Raw genomic sequence first — 25,793 nt, forward strand, 5'->3', positions numbered from 1 at the left:
CGATGATGTGTGATGGTGAAAGATGGTGAGCGATGATGTGTGATGGTGAAAGATGGTGAGCGATGATGAGTGATGGTGAAAGATGGTGAGCGATGATGTGTGATGGTGAAAGATGGTGAGCGATGATGAGTGGTGGTGAAAGATGGTGAGCGATGATGAGTGATGGTGAAAGATGGTGAGCGATGATGTGTGATGGTGAAAGATGGTGAGCGATGATGAGTGATGGTGAAAGATGGTGAGCGATGATGAGTGATGGTGAAAGATGGTGAGCGATGATGAGTGATGGTGAAAGATTGTGAGCGATGATGTGTGATGGTGAAAGATGGTGAGCGATGATGAATAGCGAATAATAAGCGGAAGTATTCGATAAATCGGAGAGAGAGAGAGAGAGAGAGATAATGAGAGGGAAAGAAGACGAAAGTGAGAAATAATCAGCAATGAGCGAAAAATTTGCTATAGTGATCGATATTAAGCGAAAGTGAGTGAAAATTCGTGAAAGTGAGCGATGGTGGGCAGTAGCGGTAATGAGCAGCTATTGAGGGAGCGCTAATGACGTTAATGAGTGAAAGTGAGAGTCAATTACCCTCAAGTTAATGATCATTAACGAGAGATTTATTTCAGGTGAATTTTCGAGTGACCGTCGTCAGTATGATTAATAGATAAAAAATATTGAAACAGCTCAGTTCACTAATGTTCATATTGTTTCACTGTCTGTACTAACCTAATTGTTTGTCGGTGGTCGATACTTAGCTCCTGGCCCCGCTTCCCAGATTAAAGAAAGTACTTCATTACATCCCTGTGGCTCAAGTGTGCGGGGGTGCTAATTAAAGGTAGTTGTCGATAGACACTTTTGTTTTTGTATGAGTGGGGGGGGGACAAAAATAAAATAAAAACACGTATGTTTCTAGACTTGATGCTATGAGTCCAGTTAAGAGGAGGGTCCAAGAACTACAGCTCAACCATGCATACTCAAGGTAACTTGAAGCAGGCCAGCAGTTCCTCAGCCTGGAGATGTGTTCGTCTCCGGACTCAGGGAATGATTACCTCGTACTCCTTCGTACTCGCATCTTCCGCAGATTTTTCTATATTAAGAAAAACGGTAATTTGAAAGAGGCATCTAGAGGCGTATACAAACTCCCAATAAATATCGGCACCAACGCCTGTTATCTCTTATCTTATCGGGCACACATCGATTTTAAGAACCTGAACCTCGGGCCTCAGTAGCTTGGACTAGTGAAGCAACACTTGAGCACACACTCGCTTGTCACAGGAGTGAAGCAACACTTGAGCACACACTCGCTTGTCACAGGAGTGAAGCAACACTTGAGCACACACTCGCTTGTCACAGGAGTGAAGCAACACTTGAGCACACACTCGCTTGTCACAGGAGTGAAGCAACACTTGAGCACACACACTCGCTTGTCACAGGAGTGAAGCAACACTTGAGCACACACTCGCTTGTCACAGGAGTGAAGCAACACTTGAGCACACACACTCGCTTGTCACAGGAGTGAAGCAACACTTGAGCACACACACTCGCTTGTCACAGGAGTGAACTAATACAAAAGCTCAGTGAATTTTCCTGTAAAAACGATATCAACAAATGAGTGGTTTACTGTCTCACAAAAACTCGGACAGCCGCGAGGAATGAAGAAAAAAGAGACCCATGAACAGAAGACACTTTTACTGTGATAACGTTTCGCTCAATTTAGAGCTTTAACAGGCCTTGTTTCGCTCTGGAAAGAGCTTTATCTAGTCATGTTTCACTGTGAAAAGCTTAATGAAAGTCATGTTTTGCTCAATGTATAGAGTCTTATCGATTTAGGTCTTCTGTGTAAGAGCTTAATCAAGTCATTACCAAAAAAATTGATATATTTGTTTTTTCAATTCTGTGGCACCCAAGTTTTCCAGAATACTAAATAAACCGAACTTCGTTATTTGATAAGGCTGAGAGACTCGCACTGACGCAACTTACTTAAAAACAAGGGACAAGGAAAGCAGAAAATTCCGACATTGAATTCCAAATTTAACAAGAACGAGGGAATGCCAAGAGTGGGTCTTACGTAGGCGAGAAAGAGGGTGTGTTTGTGACTTCAGGCTTGTGTAGGCGTGCAACCTTCAAGGATGTCACGTAAGTGAATGTTCACTGGTGTTCGTGTGGCACATGAGATTTACACTGGGTGACACATGCTCCACACTGGGTGACACATGCTTAACACTGGGTGACACGTGGTTCACACTGGGTGACACGTGTTCCACTGTGGGTGACACATGCTTTATACTGGGTGACACATGGTCCACGCTGGGTGATGCGTGTTCCACACTGGGTGACGTGCTCCACACTGGGTGACACGTGTTCCACACTGGGTGACACTTGTTCCACACTGGGTGACACGTGTTCCACTGTGGGTGGCACATGCTTAACACTGGGTGACACATGTTCCACACTGGGTGACACATGTTCCACACTGGGTGACACTTGTTCCACACTGGGTGATACATGCTCCACACTGTGTGACACATGCTCCACACTGTGTGACACATGCTCCACACTGTGTGACACATGCTCCACACTGTGTGACACATGCTCCACACTGTGTGACACGTGCTTGCTCCACACTGTGTGACACGTGCTTGCTCCACACTGGATGACACGTGCTCCACACTGGGTGACACATGCTCCACACTGGGTTACACGTGCTCCACACTGGGTGACACATGCTCCACACTGGGTGACACGTGCTCCACACTGGGTGACACGTGCTCCACACTGGGTGACACGTGGTCCACACTGGGTGACACATGCTCGACACTGGGTGACACGTGCTCGACACTGGGTGACACGTGCTCGACACTGGGTGACACGTGCTCGACACTGGGTGACACGTGCTCCACACTGGGTGACACGTGCTCCACACTGGGTGACACGTGCTCCACACTGGGTGACACGTGGTCCACAGTGGGTGACACGTGGTCCACAGTGGGTGACACGTGGTCCACAGTGGGTGACACGTGGTCCACAGTGGGTGACACGTGGTCCACAGTGGGTGACACGTGCTCCACAGTGGATGACACATGCTCCGCACTAGGTGACACATGCTCGACACTGGGTGACATGCACGACACTGGGTGACACATGTTCCACACTGGGTGACACATGCTCGACACTGGGTGACACATGCTCGACACTGGGTGACACATGCTCGACACTGGGTGACACATGCTCGACACTGGGTGACACATGCTCGACACTGGGTGACACATGCTCGACACTGGGTGACACATGCTCGACACTGGGTGACACATGCTCGACACTGGGTGACACATGCTCGACACTGGGTGACACATGCTCGACACTGGGTGACACATGCTCGACACTGGGTGACACATGCTCCACACTGGGTGACACATGCTCTACACTGGGTGACATGCTCCACACTGGGTGACACATGCTCCACACTGGGTGACACATGTATCGTAGGGGTTCTTAAATGGAGATATCGAGGGTTGAAGGTAGACACACTTGTTGGATGGTAACGATATATTGCCAAACTGTGATGATGGGAGGTGGAGCCCAGCCTTGCCGTGTACTAGCCTGGATGTCTAAGTGTCGACTAAGACGGAGGCAGAGGTACGAACGTACACATGCGCATCCCGTAACGTCACACAAACAGTCACAGGCCTAGGGATCTCCTATCTAAAGCACATGGATGATACTGATATGCTATTCAACACAGGGATCAGCAACTATGCTGACACATGCTCTTCACTAGACAATACATGTTATGCGTATCAATGGTGTTAAGTTCCAGTATGTGAATAGGACACGGCTTGAGGCTTATGGTATTTTATTGAGGCAACGTTTCATCCACTACGAACTTAATCGTTAGTATTAGAGAGCGAAACGTCGTTCAGAAACAGATGCAAATGCCATTCTTAGAAAACGAAGAGGGTTTCTGAGAACTTTGTATTCAGAGAACACAGTAAATCTCGCCATTAGTAAGATGTTTTTATTATGTGTTTAAATATAATCAATAAATTTTAATAGTTTTTTATTACATTGCTGAGTATGAATATATGAATTTAATGATTAAATAATGAACTCGAAGATCACACGAAGGGGTCTTATAGAGTCTTCCTTTCATATTTATGAATCGAGAATAATCGAAAAATCCGGGTTCAACCCTGGGCGGCTGTGGACGCTGGCAAGTCTTTATTTTAAACGTGCCTCGGTTTACCCATGGCTGAGGTAGCATCTTGGGGGAGGGGGGAGGAGGGGGTTGTATATTTTAGGTAGGCTGTTCTTAAACTTATTAAGTGAACCGGTAAAAAAAAAAAATAAAAATTCTCGGGCTTCAGTCTTGCTATGCAGCGTTAGTTACCTGATTCAAGACTGATCTCTGCTCTCCGCCATCTTGTTCCTCCTCTTACCAAGGACAGGTCCAACACTCATTTGTTCCTTGGACCTCAACAGGTCCAAGGCTTATATATATATATATATATCTATATATATATATATATATATATATATATATATATATATATATATATCCTAGGTAGTAGGTCGGTAGACAGCAACCACCCAGGGAGGTACTACTGTCCTACCAAGTGAGTAAAACGGAAGCCTGTAATTGTTTTACACGATGGTAGGATTGCTGATGTCTTTTTTTTGTCTCATACATGTGCAAGATTTCAGGTACGTCTTCCTACTTCTACTTACACTTAGGTCACACTACACATACATGTACAAGCATACATATACACACTCTGGGTTTTCTTCTATTTTCTTACTAGTTCTTGTTCTTGTTTGTTTCCTCTTATCTCCATGGGGAAGTGGAACAGAATTCTTCCTCCGTAAGCCATGCGTGTTGTAAGAGGCGGCTAAAATGCCAGGAGCAAGGGGCTAGTAACCCCTTCTCCTGTATATATTACTAAATGTAAAAGGAGAAACTTTCGTTTTTCCTTTTGGGCCACCCCGCCTAGGTGGGATACGGCCGGTGTGTTGAAAGAATAAATATATATATATATATATATATATATATGTATATATATATATATATATATATATATATATATATATATATATATATATATATATATATATATATATATATATATATATATAATCTTTGCTCTTCCCCCATCTTCTGCTCTCATTCGAAGAGTAAATTCAAGGCCCATTTAATCCTTCATGCGAAGAGCTGTCTTCCTAGGAAGAGGAAGTGGAGGAGGTGGAGGATGAGGCGGTGAAGTGGGTGGAGGTGTAAGTTGATTTCACCAGCGTATGAACCCAATCAGGCAACAAGCACTCTTGGCCAGAGGAAGAGACGGCTATTTGAAATCGCCCAGATCCACAATATGTCCGCGGCATATCAAGTACTCTGTACGCCAGTTCCTTTTTCGAGTATCCGTGGTGTCCGGTCCGGCGATTTTTTTCTTTACTGTCTTCTCTGGTTCGTTATGTGAGAAAGACACGTACGCGAGTATTAACACATTTATCGAGGATACTTTTACTATCAGGCGCTATTGAATTCCAGTACAGATAACGAGACGCGGAGTTTTGGTCACGGAGGTCAGAGTGCGTCACCAGGTACGTGGGGAGGAAGGAATAGGACTTGCGCAAGTACTTTGGGTATGATAAAACTCCCTATGTTTTGAGTTTATTTCTGGTAGCAATGAATAATGACTAAACATTGTCTGATGCGAAGATCAGATTTCTTGATGACTTTGACATTCTTGAAGAACATGATGTTCGCAAGTTTCGTGATGAAGAACAATACTTGTGTCATTCAAGTCAAGCCCAACGGCGTTCACAGCTGTTATGTGAGGCTTATAGACGTTTCTCCAACATAAGTTCCATCATATGACCCACACGGGATGGAGTATATCCCGGTGTTGGTTTTAAAGTGTTGTCCGTTTCTAGTCGCCACGGGATCCTGAATGGTGCTGGAAGATAGGTCGACTCTTCTAGCCTCGCTCTTGGCACCTACATTTATGTATATTCTCAGGAGGTTTGGCTAACAGGCAGGACGACGAATCTCTCCTTTTTGTGTTGTTGTCTAGCTGTGTTGCTCCTTTCTGCCTTTCTCTTACATTCAATGATATAATGTGCTCGGTAATGTAGCCTGGAGAAAAAGTTGTGTGTATAACTACACACATCTACATAATAAGGGCTGGAAATTCTCAACGCTCTCAAAAAAACAAAAAAACAATTACAACGCCTCTCTCAACGAGTGTGTTGTGATTTGAGAAGAAATGGAAGAGGTCCTAGTTATTGGTTTCCGGTACACTTCGCTCTCCAGTAGTCTGTTGCTCTTGTAGAGTTGGACTTCTGGTAAAAGTAGGCGACAATTGCGTTCTATTTCTTCGTTTGTAAAGAGCTTGTCTTACAGAGTTCTTAAAGCACTATAATATGTTTGTGTGAGAACTTCAGAGGGTAGTCTGTTGTAGTGTTCTATGACTCCACTGGATAAAGAAACCAAGTTTATGTTGCTTCTACTGCCTCGGAGATTCATGGAGTTTGTATCCTCAAATCAGCTTAAACTTTCATCAGTTTCTCATGTATGAGGGCCTCAAATGTATTTGATATTATCATAATTTAAATGAGAAACTGCAGTCTCCAGTTATCAAGGAAGATCAGAGTAAGTGTTTAGCCGTTTTTCTTAAGAAGACTTTTCCAAAATCATGTGTTAAAGCCAGTGAAGAGATTTTGATTAAAAAATACTGAAGACGCCCTACAATTGTGTGTGTGTGTGTACTCAGTTGTGGTTGCAGGGGTCGAGTCATAGCTCCTGGCCCCGCCTCTTTACTGGCCGCTACTGGGTCACTCTCCCCGCACCATAAGCTTTATCATACCTCTGCTTAAAGCTATGAATGGATCCTGCCTCCACTATATCGCTTCCCAAACTATTCCACTTCCTGACTACTGTGACTGAAGAAATGCTTCGTAACATCTGTGATTCATCTGTGTGTGTATGTGTGTGTGTATGTCAGAGGGCTCGATGTCAGTCTCTCAGCACGTTCTCATTTAAATGAGATATATAACCTATTCCTTGTAACCTTCACACCTGCCTCACGTCACTCCCCGGACGCAGATGTTTCAGTTGGTGCTGCCAGTCACTGGCCCATCGTGCTCTCGACGTGGTGACTTAGTCACCTGGTCGATGGATCGGCTACGTATCCTGGTCTGTGGATCGGCTATGTATCCTGGTCTGTGGATCGGTTATATATTCTGGTCTATGGACCGGCTTTCTATTGGTTGCAGCGTGCTGTTGAAATCTTATAAAATATAATTGCCTTATATTTTAAAGTATAACACAGTATATTTACGTTTAATACATTATTACCGTTTGTGTTGCAATAGAAAACGGGAGGCGCAGAAGAAAGGAGGAAGTGAAAATGAATTTATTTTAGAGATGATGTTGATTTCTAATTCATCAAAACCGTAACAGCTTGTGTTGATTAATGGAAGATGGATGAATACTCAAGAGGGGTAGACGGGAGGGAATGGGGATGAAAACTGAAGTTCAGTGAGGGTCAGTTAGAGTTGAGAGTTGAGGGAGGAGAGTAGTGTACGTGTGTCGTCGCTCGCAGCGATGGCCTCACTTGTTTTAGGTTTAGGTCAATTGGTGAGTGTTGTGTTTCTGTAGTTTGATATTACGTTAAACTGACTGCAGTAGCTAAAAGTTGATGGGGAAGATACATGGACAAAATTTTGTACCTTTTTTCTTTTTACCGAAGCGTTTCTGCAACAAAGTTATCTAGTGGTGTACACGAGTGGTATACAGCACTGACATGAGTAACACCTGGGTACCTTTATTTGTAGACGTTTCGCCATCCATTGGCTTTATCAATACAATTAAAGGACATGTGAAGACTGTAGAACTATATACAGAAGATAAGGCAATCAGTCCCACAGCTTCGGAGTTGGTGATGAGCACCGTAGTGTTGAAAAATCTGAAACCGGTTAGCCTGACTCGAGTCCTGGAGGTGGTGAGTACAGTGCCTGTGCTCTGAAGAAGGGTGTTGATATGTCGAATTTCTTTTTAGCTGTAGTGTAGGGACACCTCTGGCAAGACAGTGATGGAGTGAATGATGATGAAAGTGTTTCTTCTTTCTCGGGTCACCGTACCTTGATATGAAACGGCCGATTGTTAATGAAAAAATAAAATGTGTGTATATTATTATTATTATTATTATCATCACACTGGACGATTCCCACCAAGGCAGGGTGGCCCGAAAAGGAGAAACTTTCACCATCATTCACTCCATCACTGTCTTGCCAGAAAGGTGCTTTACACTACAGTTTTTAAACTGCAACATTAACACCCCTCCTTCAGAGTGCAGGCAATGTACTTCTCATCTCCAGGACTCAAGTCCGGCCTGCCGGTTTCCCTGAATCCCTTCATAAATGTTGCTTTGCTCACACTCCAACAGCACGTCAAGTATTAAAAATAATTTGTCTCCATTCACTCCTATCAAACACGCTCACGCATGCCCGCTGGAAGTCCAAGCCCCTCGCACACAAAACCTCCTTTATCCCCTCCCTCCAACCTTTCCTAGGCCGACCCCTACCCCGCCTTCCTTCCACTACAGACTGATACACTCTTGAAGTCATTCTGTTTCGCTCCATTCTCTCTACATGTCCGAACCACCTCAACAACCCTTCCTCAGCCCTCTGGACAACAGTTTTGGTAATCCCGCACCTCCTCCTAACTTCCAAACTACGAATTCTCTGCATTATATTCACACCACACATTGCCCTCAGACATGACATCTCCACTGCCTCCAGCCTTCTCCTCGCTGCAACATTCATCACCCATGCTTCACACCCATATAAGAGCGTTGGTAAAACTATACTCTCATACATTCCCCTCTTTGCCTCCAAGGACAAAGTTCTTTGTCTCCACAGACTCCTAAGTGCACCACTCACCCTTTTCCCCTCATCAATTCTATGATTCACCTCATCTTTCATAGACCCATCCGCTGACACGTCCACTCCCAAATATCTGAATACATTCACCTCCTCCATACTCTCTCCCTCCAATCTGATATCCAATCTTTCATCACCTAATCTTTTTTTATCCTCATAACTTTACTCTTTCCTGTATTCACTTTTAATTTTCTTCTTTTGCATACCCTACCAAATTCATCCACCAACCTCTGCAACTTCTCTTCAGAATCTCCCAAGAGCACAGTGTCATCAGCAAAGAGCAACTGTGACAACTTCCACTTTATGTGTGATTCTTTATCTTTTAATTCCACGCCTCTTGCCAAGACCCTCGCATTTACTTCTCTTACGACCCCATCTATAAATATATTAAACAACCACGGTGACATCACACATCCTTGCCTAAGGCCTACTTTTCCTGGGAAATAATCTCCCTCTTTCCTACATACTCTAACTTGAGCCTCACTATCCTCGTAAAATCTCTTCACTGCTTTCAGTAATCTACCTCCTACACCATACACCTGCAACATCTGCCACATTGCCCCCCTATCCACCCTGTCATATGCCTTTTCCAAATCCATAAATGCCACAAAAACCTCTTTAGCCTTATTTAAATACTGTTCACTTAAATGTTTTACTGTAAACACCTGGTACACCCCCCCTGCCTTTCCTAAAGCCTCCTTGTTCATCTGCTATCCTATATGTGTGTATATAATATATATATATATATATATATATATATATATATATATATATATTTCTATATATGTATATATATATGTATATATATATATATATATATATATATATATATATATATATATGTATATATGTATATATATATGTATATATATCACATATATATATATATATATATATATATATATATATGTATATCTATATATATATATATATATATAGATATATATATTATATATATATAATATTATATATATAATATTATATATAAACAGGTGATATTACAATATGCAGAACAACCACTGTGAAAAAATAGTTAACTTCCAAGAGTTTTCGTGATTTCTCGTATTATCAAGGAGCTATAAAAATAAAAGAAGCAGGAAGGCCTTTAAGGGCAAGACTACACCTCACAGTCACATCACAACAACCGACTCTGTGAAACACAGCTGATACTCTTAATGCTTGGGAAGAGTATCAGTTGTGTTTCACAGATTCGGTTGTTGTGACGACACTGTGAGGTGTAGTCTTGCCCTTATATGCCTTCCTGTTTCTTTTATTTTTATAGGTCCTTGATAATGCGAGAAGTCACGAAAGCGCTTGGAATTTCACTACTTTTTCACAATGGTTGTTTTGCGTATATATATATATATATATATATATATATATATATATATATATATATATATATATATATATGTATGACTGTGAAACAGAAACCTGTAACTGTTTTGCATGATGGTAGGATTGCTGGTTTCTTTTTCTGTCTCATAAACACGCTAGATAACAGGGATATCTTGCTACTCCTACTTACACTTTGGTCACACTTCACAGACACGCACATGCATATATATATATGCAGTGTCAGACACTGCAACACAAGGGTATCTTGGTACAGACCATCAACTTCGACAACCTCTACTAGTGAGAACGGCTGGGTTTGGGAGGGACCTGCCCTCCCAAAGCAACCTACGTCTCACCTCCTGGCACTATATAAGGCCCCATTCTGTCACTTCAACTTCATATTGTTTCAGACAATGGAACAATGCTCTTCTCCAGACTGAGGGACTGACCACCTCAAAACTTTAAGGGTGATGGACTGATTACATCGTCTTCAAGTATCTTCTGCTTCTATCAACTTTTCTGTACTCGACTGAAGAAGCCTACTGTGTAGGCGAAACGTTTCGAAATAAAGATACCTAACTGTTGCATATGTGTGATGAATGTTGCAGCGAGGAGAAGGCTGGAGGCAGTGGAGATGTCATGTCTGAGGGCAATGTGTGGTGTGAATATTATGCAGAGAATTCGTAGTTTGGAAGTTAGTAGGTGGTGCAGGATTACCAAAACTGTTGTCCAGAGGGCTGAGGAAGGGTTGTTGAGGTGGTTCGGACATGTAGAGAGAATGGAGCGAAACAGAATGACTTCAAGAGTGTATCAGTCTGTAGTGGAAGGAAGGCGGGGTAGGGGTCGGCCTAGGAAAGGTTGGAGGGAGGGGGTAAAGGAGGTTTTGTGTGCGAGGGGCTTGGACTTCGAGCAGGCATGCGTGAGCGTGTTTGATAGGAGTGAATGGAGACAAATGGTTTTTAATACTTGACGTGCTGTTGGAGTGTGGGCAAAGTAACATTTATGAAGGGGTTCAGGGAAACCGGCAGGCCGGACTTGAGTCCTGGAGATGGGAAGTACAGTGCCTGCACTCTGAAGGAGGGGTGTTAATGTTGCAGTTTAAAAACTGTAGTGTAAAGCACCCTTCTGGCAAGACAGTGATGGAGTGAATGATGGTGAAAGTTTTTCTTTTTCGGGCTACCCTGCCTTGGTGGGAATCGGCCAGTGTGATAATATAATTATATATATATATATATATATATATATATATATATATATATATATATATATATATATATATATATATATATATATATATATATATATAAAGTTCATTAAAAGACACACTAGTTGCATCAAGACTTTTTTGTAGATTTAGAATTGGCTGAAAATTTTTAACAAAAAACGAATTGAAAAAATATTTCAGTAAAGTGTGAGTCATTTTGCATTAAATAAATTATTTATACAGTAACAGTGGCTGGTTGCTTTGGCAGTTTCGGCTAAATTATTCCTCTGTCGTTATGTGAAAATCCGAAATAATGGTTGTGTACGCATGTAATATTTTTTTTAATGCTTGGATTTATTTAACGATAGAGTTGCTTAACGATAAACTTGTTTAACGATCCTTTGACCTCTCAGCTTCAAAATTATCTTCATCTATAGTTATTATTTAGTGATATTAGGAACGCACTGTTGAGAGAAATTTAGCTGTGTAGTGAAGAGGAAACCTGACTGCCCTGTTGTAGGTGCCGTGTTGTAGGTGCCGTGTTGTAGGTGCCGTGTTGTAGGTGCCGTGTTGTAGGTGCCGTGTTGTAGGTGCCGTGTTGTAGGTGCCGTGTTGTAGGTGCCGTGTTGTAGGTGCCGTGTTGTAGGTGCCGTGTTGTAGGTGCCGTGTTGTAGATGCCGTGTTGTAGATGCCGTGTTGTAGGTGCCGTGTTGTAGATGCCATGCTGTAGGTGCCGTGTTGTAGATGCCCTGTTGTAGGTGCCCTGTTGTAGGTGCCCTGTTGTAGGTGCCCTGTTGTAGGTGCCCTGTTGTAGGTGCCCTGTTGTAGGTGCCCTGTTGTAGGTGCCGTGTTGTCGGTGCCCTGTTGTAGGTGCCCTGTTGTAGGTGCCTGTGTTGTATGTTGTAGGTGCCGTGTTGTAGATGCCCTGTTGTAGGTGCCCTGTTGTAGGTGCCGTGTTGTAGGTGCCGTGTTGTAGGTGCCCTGTTGTAGGTGCCCTGTTGTAGGTGCCGTGTTGTAGGTGCCATGTTGTAGGTGCCATGTTGTAGGTGCCCTGTTGTAGGTGCCATGTTGTAGGTGCCCTGTTGTACGTGCCGTGTTGTAGGTGCCATGTTGTTGGTGCCGTGTTGTAGGTGCCGTGTTGTAGGTGCCGTGTTGTAGATGCCATGCTGTAGGTGCCGTGTTGTAGATGCCATGCTGTAGGTGCCGTGTTGTAGGTGCCGTGTTGTAGGTGCCGTGTTGTAGGTGCCGTGTTGTAGGTGCCGTGTTGTAGATGCCGTGTTGTAGGTGCCGTGTTGTAGATGCCGTGTTGTAGGTGCCGTGTTGTAGGTGCCATGTTGTAGATACCGTGTTGTAGGTGCCGTGTTGTGGCTTCCGTGTTTAAACTCCTATGATAAAAAAATAGTTGCTAGGAAAACACTAGGCTCACATGTTAAGCCATTTAACCATATTATAGTTTATGAACTTTTAGCATGGAAGACTCTCGCAGAGTTGAACAAAGCTCAATTATGCTGAACTTTATAGCTCATCTGAGCAGAGTGTGGTAAGTTCCAACACCAACTCCCTACGCTGTACTCTTCCCTGCTCCTGTCTGAGGGCTGTAACTGTGCGTCACGCGTACACACACTCACACACACACACACACACACACACACACACACACACGGACTCTCCTTCGGGACCCGCTGTCGGGTCACCACATGAAAAAGTCCCGGGCCAGGATTCGTCCTGCCAAACATACATGACTATAAATATGCTCCACTGTTACTGCCGGTGAAGGGCTCTCGATTCAAAGAATGGAAGCTGTCCTTCCCCTTCCACTGATCAATCAAACCTAATTGCCTTCTATTCCTCAGCAGGATTAGCGCTTCCCTAACAATGGAGTATCATCTTTGTGATTAATAAGTCACGCGAGCAACACCTGCGTATCTATATTGCCGAGAAACATTTATTACTCGACAATAAAGATAGTCAAGTGACGCAGCTGTAGTAATAATCACAGTCTCCGAGTCAGTATTGCTTGTGGTTCGGAAATAAATAATTATCTAAGTATAGAGCTAAATAAAAAAGATGAGCCAACACTGAGATCCAGTTGATGAATTCTTGAAATAAAGATACTTGTAAAGTTTAGTAATGGGAAACTAATCGTTTTGTTGAATAATTAATGAGACAATTCATTATTCCTTCTCAGCCTGTGTGGCATGCTAAGAGTGCGTTACTTTTTTATTCGGTGTGTCACACACTTATATTAGCATGCCCTCCCAACCAGCGAATTAGTTACTAAGGGTACAATAACAAGTAGGGGCCCCCTACTTGTGACAAGGAAGCTCGCCAAAGTTGTGAAGTGATGTGGTACACTCGTGAACAAAGCTGGGCAGACTTACTACCTCCCAGTCTGGTCACGACGGTTGTCACCGTTTCTCTTGCTTGCATTTGCCTTCCTTTACATATCCGCTGTATATATTGTACATACCTGATTACTATGTAGTGAAAGAAATATAATTATTTACTCAGCTGGCTTTTTTCTCGTTCCTACGTGGTTATCGTACTGCAGCCAGGTGTGCAGGCCACTAGACTACACCTGCGTTCGTAACACTTGTCTCTACAAATCATTTGCCGCATAATGAATTTTTTATATTCAGTTTACTGCTCATTATTTACTGGTTTAATTAAATATTTCAGCTCAAAGTAATTTATGTGATTTCGTAATGATGACCTTCATTTGGGGAAAAGAAATCACTGGGCGGTAGATTACCTACGTAATCCTTAGTGCGTCGTGTAATGTTTACTGCTGTGTTACAGAACCTGTAATATAAATGACCACCTGAATAACGATAACTTACCTGTCTCGAGACGCACGCTAAGGCAACTCTTACTGTGACGACCCATCATTCTGTTTGGAGCTTCGTAACGTTAAGCTTGACTTTCATTACTGTTGCCAGAACGTTGCTGTGAAAGTTAGACACAACTGCAGTGTTAGGATACTTTACTAAAGTAACGTCTAGTAATGAATTTATTCTTTAGGCCTAAGGAAAAGTTTCACCAGACAGCAGCTATTCGCGGCGCAACGTTTTCTTAAGATATTTTAGCACCTCCCTTGAATCTTGTCTCACAGTGGCCGGTATTTCACATCATCTTTTCTCCAGTACTGTGCAGTATCTTGTGCTGAGACAGCCGTGATTTTTTTTAAACTTTCTTATAGGTAGGTATAATGTTTGTCAGGAAACAAGGCAAGTGTTTCCTGACGCCGATCTAAATCACATGACCCACAGCTGGAGCTTTTGGTCATCTGGCCGAGGCCTTTCGCTGGCTTACATGTATATTAATAATCGTGGTTATGATTATAATCATGATTTTTTATTTACATGTACAGAGAAATATCCTTGACCTCGAATAAGTTGTAATTTTTACATCTAAAACGAGACGAAATCTTGTGTTATTCCTAGGCCTATTTCGCCGAAATGCGTGTAATTCATGCATTGCTTTTGAAATGTAATTATGTAATACTGAATATAGAAAGAGTTGATAATTGGCAGAAATTATTTGCATGCACAGATACTTTGCATTTGTTAGATTTATCAGGAAGATTAGGAAGCATTTACAGAATGTATCAAGGAAGTGTTATTGGAATCTGAGATAAGCCAAATCGTATGACACCTTCCTGTCTGTTGTAGCGTAGATGGAGAGAAAAATCAGTGTACGAGTACACTTCTGTTGTATAAATGACTTGATACAGCTTCAGTGTTCAACATTAGAGTGAGTTTGCACTTCATGAGAAGCCCGCACTTAGGGAGGAATCTTATGACGACGTTTTTTCTGGACCATGGTCAAGTACAACTGGAAGGAGTAGAGAAGGCCAGAAGACAATATGGTAGGGTCGAGGGAATGAGTGGACGTAGCAGTTGTAGAAGTATTAGTGGTGGTTATTGTTGCAGAATTATTGGTTGAGATTTTAGAGGCAGAAATAGTGGTAGAGACTTTGGAGGCTGATAATTTCCCATACGGAAAAATTGATTATAGGATCTTTAATCAAAATAACACCTTAAACTTAACCCTTTTCCATAAATTGGTGTCTTTCGACTGGCATATCAACTAATTCAGGTAGTGGCACGTAGTAATTAGACTGTTTACAGAACAAGTCTCGGTAAGGAGACTTAGGAATTGAGACTCTCCACTTAATTACGTCTCTTTAACTGGTTTACTGAGGTCTGGTCTATCGCTACCGATTTCTTGGGTCTGTTTACCTTTTTTTTTTTTTACCGAAATTTGAGATAATGTCATTGCTATTGTTTGCTGCTTTTGTTAGGTTATTATTCTTTTTAATAATTTATTATTTTCTATGACATTTCCATTACTGTTTTCTGTGTCTTTCTCGCACTATTTTATTTGTTTTTTCTTGCTTATTATTAAATTCATTTGTTACTCCTAGTAGGCTAGCCTTTTAGTCAATTTGTTTTTCCTCATTGTTACTAGCTAAGTAATTTAGTGGAAGTAGTCCTTTCTGTTAACCCAGTTTTCATTTAACCCCAACATGAAAGTTTGAGATCTTATATAAAGTCAAGTTAGGTGGTCCATCAACCTGAGGAACAGTATACCAGGGTCAAGTTATCCGGTCTACAAACTTGTAGATCAGGACGAGATATCCATTGAAAGCTTCAAGACACTAGTGTGACTGTTGTTGTATGAAGAATAACGAGAAGCTATTGTAGATAGACTCACGAGCAGCCATTGGATTTAGCAGTACTTTATAACCATTGTAGTTTGCTGTATATACACATTTCTTATCTTATTTGATTAAGATAATTATAGATCAATATAAATGTAGTTATCGATGGTAGAATAATCGGCTCACAGCCGAGAGCACCTAAGTTGAATCCTGGGCTAGGTAGGACCTATACGGAAGTCTACTCACCCTTACTGCCCTGTTATCAGGGATACTCATCTTGAGGTATGTATCCCTGAGTATGTGTACTGAGGATTTACATTTAATAAACTGCCTCGCGCTAGGCAAACTGAGGATCGAGCCTCCTCAAAATCTTACACTGACTCGAATGGCTTCAGAGCGTCACGTTAATAAAAATAATAATAATAATTCTTAGCTAAACAGAGTTTAGTTTAAGATTCGTCAGGAAATAGGACAAGTGTTTCCTGTCGCTGGTCTTAGTTATATGATGACCCGCCGTTGGAGCCTTTGATCTGACCGAGGCCTTCAGCTGGCTCACCGATCCACCCCTTTAAAAATTAGGGTTATATAAGGTATGGACGAGGACTCGAACCGTGGTCCTATCCGGTAGCATGCCCACGGTTCGAATACCAGTCCATTCTTCTGTTTATTTAGTGAGAGTCGTTCATTAAGACTTGTTTATGATAATCCTTCTGTACCTATCACAGGAAAGAAGCCACAAGTGTTAAGACAGATGAGGCTGTTGATGGTGATAATATTGCTTACGGCATTATTCTGCGCACTTTTTGCAAGGTAAAATTCGCTAATGTTTCGTGATGTTAACAGTGTTGGTATTTTCTTCTGCTGTTATTTATCTTGTTCATTAGTGTCATTATTACTTTGAGTTTTGTTAGCATTGTTTTTCTTATTATTAACAGTAATAGTAACAGGAGAATATTAGTAGACCCTCCAGCGCATCACTATCTCCATATAGCAGTAACAGAATCTTAGTAGACCGTCCCTCCACCGCATCACTAACTTCATATATATCTTACAGCTTCTCGGATCCTCTTCCAAAGCAGCTTTCACGAGGTAAGTAAATAGTTCCCGTGCTCAGTAGGGAGTGTTTTGTTCGTCAGGAAACAGGAGAGTGACTCCTGACATGGGTCTTAGACTCGTGCAAAATATTCACCTCAGACACGACATTTCCATTTTTTTTTTCAAATTCTCTTTTGTGTAATATTCAAAGATCCTGCTTCATGTCAAAGCTTTTTAATTATCAGAAGCATTCCCCTCTTTTTGCTTCAACTGACAAACTTCTTTCCACAGATGCGTCAGTACGCCTGCTACTTCTTGCCTCGTCTTTCCTGTGATTCACCTCATCTTTCACGGCTCAGTTTGCTGACAGTTACAAGCTTCCAAATGCATTCACTTAATGCTTCCTTCCATCCAGTCTGATCTTGCATTTCGTAGACTACTGCTTACTACCTCTGCTACTTCTACTACTACTACTACTACTACAACAACTACTACTACTACTACAACAACAACTACTACTACTACTACTACTACTACTACTACTACTACTACTACTACTACTACTACTGCTACTACTGCTACTATACTACTACTTCTTCCTGCATTTTTTATATATATAAACTTACACTTTTACACACACTTCTAAACTCCACCAACCTCTGCAACTACTCTTCAGAATCTGCCAGTAGCACTGTCTCGTCGACAAACAGCAACTTCCATTACAAACCGGATTCATTTTCTATTAAAATCGCATTTTTTTCCCCATGACTATCATTCCCATGGCGACATAAAGTATATACGAGAAAGTTCCATTTTTACTAAAAGTTCCATTTCCTCTAACAAACTCAGGACTGAATTTCTCTCTCCTTTGACACGTGCTTAATTGCATTTTCCAACTTTTTAAATATTCTATTTAATTGCCTATCCACCCACTATATGCATTTTCCAACTGTAAAATGCAATAGACAGCTGCCTTCCATTACCTATGTAGTGCTCACTAGTATGCCTCGGTACAGACACTCAATCAACTCATTTCTTTAGTATCATAAAACCAGCTTCTTTCTTCGTAATCTTTTCTGTCCTAATACCACTTAAACACTTGCTAAACCTACATTTCATTTTACACTTTAATTCTGATTTTTTTGTACAAATGCCCTTTGCATGATCTATGCTAATCTCGAGGCACCTTCCAAATTTATATTAACATAAATAAAACAGTGGCCAATATTACGAAGACCAGTCCATTGCCTCAACTTGATTTCTTCCCAAAACTATTTTTTATTTGCCGTCAATGACTTACTCATCCATTAATTTTTTATACGGTTCTTCAAAATTATTTGAAAATCTTCTGTCCCGTATACGATTTAGTCATATGCAATTTTCACCTTGGAATTTTTGTTTTAAAATACGTATACTAACTTTTCATCTTGTTCACTACCTCCTTTTTCCCCTTTGTTTACATCAAACATTCCTCTTCTTTCCCCTCACACACAGATCACTTACCTCTGGTACACACACGAGTATTCTTCATCCCACAACAAACCACTTTGATAACCTCGTCTCTTTCAACATTTGAACTACTGTTTTAGCAGTTTTCCCCTCAGATGTACCCATGTAAACCAATATACCTCTCCAAGTATATACTATCTCGAGCCTTTTATCGCTTGTTTCACTTCGTTAATTAGATTTACATCCTATCGACTACACGAGGATTATTAAAGCTGCATGTAACTTGTCCACTACCAGTCAGGGATATTTTAAATCCCTAAAACAGAACTTGGTTAACTTTCGGTTTGTTTCATTAACAGTCAGTCCAGCTTAACAATCGTTCTATCAGTCATTATAAATTCCATTATTAACAATCATTTCAATCCTTTGCCAATCAGAATATTTCCTCAGGAATGGAAATCGTATCTAATCCCATTAAATAAATTTTAATTAGTCAGATAGCATCTTAAGGGAATATTTTGAAGAGTCGATGCAAAAAATTCTTCACATTTTTAATATATATTAAATTTTGATAAGTAGTTAAATTATAGTACTTTTGGTGGTTAGATTAATTTAATTTAATAAAGTGAAATATATTTGTGAGAGAAAAAAAATACGAAAATGAGAGGTAATTGAATGTTTCTCACCAGGAGCGGAGGAGATACTTAGAATGAGAAATGTCCTACACTCCAGGGTTCAGAGAGATACTGGTGAGTGAGAGAGAATACCCAAGCGTCTTCGTTGATGAGAGATTAGTTCCGAAGCTTCTTACTGGGTGAAAAATAAGTACCCATCCTTCATACTGGGTGAGAAATAAGTACCCGTCCTTCATACTGGATGAGAAATAAACGCACAAGCCTATTCCCGGGGGAGAGATTAGCACCAAAATTTCTCCTTAAACGTGACAGTTGAGTACTGAACTTCTTCCTGTGTATGAGACAAGGACTCACAATTCTTCCCAAGTAAAAGATGAGTACCCAGACGTTCTTCTACGTGAAAGAAGAGAAATCAAACTTCTTTCTTGACGAGAATTCAGTCAGCCGTGATTGCAGGTTGATCAGTAAGGATGCAGATCACTTGCACACTAACGTTAAAGATAACTTTAATGTCTAAAATAGTGATTAATCTGTCGTTTATGTATATACACACACAGATAATTGCACCTTTCATTGTAAATACACAGATATGTACCTTTCACTGTATATACCCCTAAGAGATGTACACCTCTCGATTTATATACCCCGAAAGTTATACATCTCACCAGTTATATTACTGAGATATACCTCCGTGTATATATACTTATATATATATATATATATATATATATATATATATATATATATATATATATATATATATATATATATATATATATATATATATATATATATATCGTGCCGAATATGTAAAACTGGTCAATTAGGAAGAACTTATTTAAAATTATGTCCTTTCTAAAATTTTCTCTTATATGTTTAAAGATATATTTTTTTCATTTATGTTAATGTAAAAATTTTTAATTTTGCTCCAAAAGAATCTTACAAAACTTACCTAACCTTATTATAACAAGAACAATTTACTTTAGCTTAACCCAACTAAATATATTTTAAATTTATTTACAGTAATTTAATACTAAACAAACACAATGAAATATATTTTTTTCGTTAGGTTCAGAATGATTTTGGCGAAATTATTGCATACACAAATTTTCGCTTGTCCTATATGGCAAGACGAGCGTTGCTATTTAAGCCAAGATCGCAAGTTCTGCCTATTCGGCACGATATATATATATATATATATATATATATATATATATATATATATATATATATATATATATATATATATATATATATATATATATATATAGAGAGAGAGAGAGAGAGAGAGAGAGACGTACTTTAAGGTATACACACACTGAGATATATACCTCACATATTATATATACTGAGTATGTGCCTAGAGAAAGAGAGTTGTAAATATTATTATTCTTATGATAATATGAACATTGCAGTAAATGTTATTATGTATATATTAAATATTATATTATACACTATATGAAGTCGTAATTTATTTTTGTTTTTGTTGCTGCTGTTGCCGATTTATTTTTTTATGTAGTTGCTATATTAGTTTACTCTTAACATTTATTATTATTATTATTATTATTATTATTATTATTATTATTATTATTATTGTTACAGCTCTGGGCCTGATTATTAACATGACTGGTCCCTCTTGGCAAATATGGCGGAATGATGAGCCCAACAGTACTTGTTACAATTATAAAACCAGGTTCGTGAAAGAGAATGCAGGAGTTAATTTACAGCTCCTGGCCCCGCTCGGATATTATAAAAAGTGAATTTATTGTTTTGAATGGAAGTTGTTTATTACATAAAAAAACATTGTGTATACGGAGGTGCTTTTCGTATTTTCTGGGTTATTTTGTGTGAATTTTGACCCGTGTGGGTCATTACCTGCAAGAGGTAGTGGAGGTTCGATCCTCCGTCTGCAACACACACACACACACACACACACACACACACACACACACACACAGGAGCTGAGTCTCGACCCCTGCAACCACAATTAGGTGAGTACACACACACACTAGCCTGGCTGCCAAGCTTGTAAACTTGTGTTTGTTCGGGTAGGTTAGGATTAATCTAGCGACATCCTTGAGTGATTTATAAAGTTTTTTGTGCGTGGTCGTACGGGGACCTACAGTTGCTGCTGGTTCCCCCCGGGTGTGGCTCGGTCCCACTGGTGTGGCCGGGTGCCACTAGTGTAGCTGGGTGCCACTGGTGTGGCTGGGTGCCACTAGTGTAGCTGGGTGCCACTGGTGTGGCTGGGTGCCACGGGTGTGGCTGAGGGTTTAATATAACCGACACAGGACTGCTCTGGCAGGTTCAGCACGGGTCTGCCACGTGTATGGCTGGCGTCGTTTCCGTGCTCAGGCAACACCTGGACCAGGTACCTGCTGGAGGCTGCGACAGGCATCTTCACAGGCTCCGTCTACAATGACAGAGCCCTCCAAAGCGAAGGTCAGTGAGAGACAGGACAAGTTTATCAGAGATATTGAGAGAGTACATGGGAGACACCAGAAGACTTGCTAGTCTACACAGAGACTATCCAATAAAAAAAACTATTTCTTTATTGATTAATGAATACTGTATATTTTATAGGAGTTCAGAGCAAATGACAGAGGATCTTATCACATGTTGGTTAGTTAATGGGTTCTGAACCCTGTCGACTACACTAGGGTCATTAAAGCTGCAAGCTCCCTTATCACCACCAGATATAAATACAGTGGACCCTCGAATTTAGTAGTGCCTTTTCTGTATGCAAAACTATTTTTATTATCTATAAAATGTATGTTTTGTTAATATTTCCCATAGGAAATAATGTAAATCCAATAAACCATTCCAGACACCCAAAAATATTAACAAACAATACATTTTATAGATAAAAATAGTTTTGCATACAGAAAAGGCACTACTAAATTCGAGGGTCCACTATACTTCACCCCTAAAAAAGGGATTAAAGTAGTCTCTGCATATAGACGTCTAGAGTAATATTCCTCTCGGTGTATATGTCTAGTGTTTCTGTGAACAAAGATGCTCTTGTCAGTGGGATGTTCTTGACAGAGATTACCTGTTGGCAGGATTTCTGGGAAACGCGGTTGCTGCCGACAGTGGAAGGACACTAGTGCAGAAAACCCACGGGAACGCCCTCTTCGGGCACAGGAGGGCGGACCTGCAGGATCGCTATGACATCCTTGAGGCTCGCCTGCCCACCATCCTGCTGCTCCGTCATCCTGCTAAGTTAGTTTAACCTGCTCCTCCAGTCTCCACCTTCATAAGGGTGAGATGCCTTGATGCTGATGAAGAGCTCTCGATCCAAGAAAACTGGAGATGTTCCCTTGTTCCTTTGGCTTAAACCTCTTAGCTTCCCACCTCCCTGGCCTTGTATGTCACACACAAGTTAAGCATATCGGTCGGCGAAAGGCATTCCCATATTTCATAACCCGGTCTCCTGTACCTCAATACACGCGAATGGAATAGTACAGAGTGCTGCAAATGTTTGTAATGCAATTAAATATTAGCGTTGGAAATTTGCAATGGATCAAGAGAAGTATTTACCCGTCACCATGATAAAATTATTATCCCAATTTCTTTAATGATTGCAAAAAAATAGAAAAATGCACTACCATATGCAGTTCAAAGCTTCCACTGAGAAACTTCAAATTTGAGTCCAGCATCCTGACGAAAATGTATTTGCATTAGATTTAAGAACTCCCTATAAAGGCGATTCCTTTTTGTGCTCTTATTTCTCTTTCAAATTCACTAGAATCCTATGAGGGGAGGAATTATTTTTATTCATATATAAGAAAATCCACTCTAATATAATTACCTTAAAACTAGCACACTGGCACCTACACAGCCCAAAATAAATACTCTAAATTATTATTCACTAGCGTTTTGGGTTTAAAGCCGATTAGAAGAGGCATTCTCTAGTTCATGGGGAACAATTTGTTAAAAACGTCAAATTGAAAATGACAACTCAAAATGAGCGAAAATCTTTCTTCTAATAAAAAAAATCTCGAATTGATCTGATACCCACGATACCAACTTTAACAATTTCGGTAGAATTTCACTTTTGTTCTCAGACTAACTTGTTTGGCATCAACAAGTGAGAGGAAACGTTCTTTACTTAGCTTCAATCAATGTAATTTTTTATTAAAGTTGGTAAACTGGGACTTGGACCACTTAATTACAAGAATCTTGCGCTCATGTGAACCTGTGAACCTTGTGTTCAGGTGAACCTTGTGTTTAGGTGAATCTTGTGTTTAGGTGAATCTTGTGTTTAGGTGAATCTTGTGTTCAGGTGAATTTTGTGTTTAGGTGAATCTTGTGTTCAGGTGAATCTTGTGTTTAGGTGAATCTTGTGTTCAGGTGAACCTTGTGTTCAGGTGAACCTTGTGTTCAGGTGAACCTTGTGTTCAGGTGAACCTTGTGTTCAGGTGAACCTTGTGTTTAGGTGAATCTTGTGTTTAGGTGAATCTTGTGTTCAGGTGAATCTTGTGTTTAGGTGAATCTTGTGTTCAGGTGAACCTTGTGTTCAGGTGAACCTTGTGTTCAGGTGAACCGTGTGTTCAGGTGAACCGTGTGTTCAGGTGAACCGTGTGTTAAGGTGAACCGTGTGTTCAGGTGAACCTTGTGTTCAGGTGAACCTTGTGTTCAGGTGAACCTTGTGTTCAGGTGAACCTTGTGTTCAGGTGAACCTTGTGTTCAGGTGAACCTTGTGTTCAGGTGAACCTTGTGTTCAGGTGAACCTTGTGTTCAGGTGAACCTTGTGTTCAGGTGAACCTTGTGTTCAGGTGAACCTTGTGTTCAGGTGAACCTTGTGTTCAGGTGAACCTTGTGTTCAGGTGAACCTTGTGTTTAGGTGAACCTTGTGTTCAGGTGAACCTTGTGTTTAGGTGAACCTTGTGTTTAGGTGAACCTTGTGTTCAGGTGAACCTTGTGTTCAGGTGAACCTTGTGTTCAGGTGAACCTTGTGTTCAGGTGAACCTTGTGTTCAGGTGAACCTTGTGTTCAGGTGAACCGTGTGTTCAGGTGAACCTTGTGTTCAGGTAAACCTTGTGTTCAGGTGAACCTTGTGTTTAGGTGAACCTTGTGTTTAGGTGAACCTTGTGTTCAGGTGAACCTTGTGTTCAGGTGAACCTTGTGTTTAGGTGAACCTTGTGTTTAGGTGAACCTTGTGTTCAGGTGAACCTTGTGTTCAGGTGAACCTTGTGTTCAGGTGAACCTTGTGTTCAGGTGAACCTTGTGTTCAGGTGAACCTTGTGTTCAGGTGAACCTTGTGTTTAGGTGAACCTTGTGTTTAGGTGAACCTTGTGTTCAGGTGAACCTTGTGTTTAGGTGAACCTTGTGTTCAGGTGAACCTTGTGTTCAGGTGAACCTTGTGTTCAGGTGAACCTTGTGTTCAGGTGAACCTTGTGTTCAGGTGAGTCGTTCTCCATTAATATCAAACACTAACAATTTCATTTTTCTTTAATTCTTATTAGAGCGACACAAATTTGCCCGCACAGCCACAGAAACTTAATAGGCACTGTCCCGGGTACTGTCCCGGGTACTGTCCCGGGTACTGTCCCGGGTACTGTCCCGGGTACTGTCCCGGGTACTGTCCCGGGTACTGTCCTGGGTACTGTCCCGGGTACTGTCCCGGGTACTGTCCCGGGTACTGTCCTGGGTACTGTCCCGGGTACTGTCCTGGGTACTGTCCCGGGTACTGTCCCGGGTACTGTCCCGGGTACTGTCCCGGGTACTGTCCCGGGTACTGTCCCGGGTACTGTCCCGGGTACTGTCCCGGGTACTGTCCCGGGTACTGTCCCGGGTACTGTCCCGGGTACTGTCCCGGGTACTGTCCTGGGTACTGTCCTGGGTACTGTCCCGGGTACTGTCCTGGATACTGTCCTGGGTACTGTCCCGGGTACTGTCCCGGGTACTGTCCCGGGTACTGTCCTGGGTACTGTCCTGGGTACTGTCCTGGGTACTGTCTCGGGTACTGTCTCGGGTACTGTCCCGGGTACTGTCCCGGGTACTGTCCCGGGTACTGTCCTGGGTACTGTCCCGGGTACTGTCCCGGGTACTGTCCCGGGTACTGTCCCGGGTACTGTCCCGGGTACTGTCCTGGGTACTGTCCCGGGTACTGTCCCGGGCACTGTCCCGGGCACTGTCCCGGGCACTGTCCCGGGTACTGTCCCGGGTACTGTCCCGGGTACTGTCCCGGGTACTGTCCCGGGTACTGTCCCGGGCACTGTCCCGGGTACTGTCCCGGGTACTGTCCTGGGTACTGTCCTGGGTACTGTCCCTGGTACTGTCCTGGGTACTGTCCTGGGTACTGTCCTGGGTACTGTCCCGGGTACTGTCCTGGGTACTGTCCCGGGTACTGTCCTGGGTACTGTCCCGGGTACTGTCCTGGACCGTCCCTCTATGACCCGTCTTTTATGATGATGCGGGTGAGATTGTCAAGGACTTGTCAAACATAGCTGAAACTCTTCCCAAATTTTATTAATCATATATGAATCTAATTTGCGTAATCCTAAACCGGTATTCATATTAAAATCAAAGCTA

At 41.6% G+C, this 25,793-nt stretch overlaps 1 protein-coding gene across 8 annotated transcripts in view; it reads left to right on the top strand.

Annotated features, from left to right (window-relative positions):
- Positions 1 to 1,225: 1,225 nt before the first annotated feature.
- LOC128706516 (sialate:O-sulfotransferase 1) overlaps positions 1,226 to 25,793 on the top strand; it is a 28,001-nt gene continuing 3,433 nt past the window's right edge. For 3 of the 8 annotated variants that reach the window (XM_053801409.2, XM_070091474.1, XM_053801417.2), the window contains exons 1-7: positions 7,080 to 7,209; positions 16,863 to 16,947; positions 17,192 to 17,226; positions 19,311 to 19,370; positions 20,859 to 20,949; positions 21,562 to 21,698; positions 22,319 to 22,478. In XM_053801409.2, the coding sequence (XP_053657384.2) occupies positions 7,095 to 7,209; positions 16,863 to 16,947; positions 17,192 to 17,226; positions 19,311 to 19,370; positions 20,859 to 20,949; positions 21,562 to 21,698; positions 22,319 to 22,478 (683 nt within the window). In that variant the 5' untranslated portion in view covers positions 7,080 to 7,094. Of the gene's footprint in view, positions 2,132 to 7,079; positions 7,210 to 7,537; positions 7,629 to 16,862; positions 16,948 to 17,191; positions 17,227 to 19,310; positions 19,568 to 20,858; positions 20,950 to 21,561; positions 21,699 to 22,318; positions 22,479 to 25,793 lie in introns of those variants that run through there. The other 5 variants (XM_053801411.2, XM_053801416.2, XM_053801410.2 and 2 more) reach the window with 5 other exon arrangements.

The sequence above is a fragment of the Cherax quadricarinatus genome, chromosome 3, assembly GCF_038502225.1.
Source record: "Cherax quadricarinatus isolate ZL_2023a chromosome 3, ASM3850222v1, whole genome shotgun sequence".
NCBI lineage: Eukaryota > Metazoa > Arthropoda > Malacostraca > Decapoda > Parastacidae > Cherax > Cherax quadricarinatus.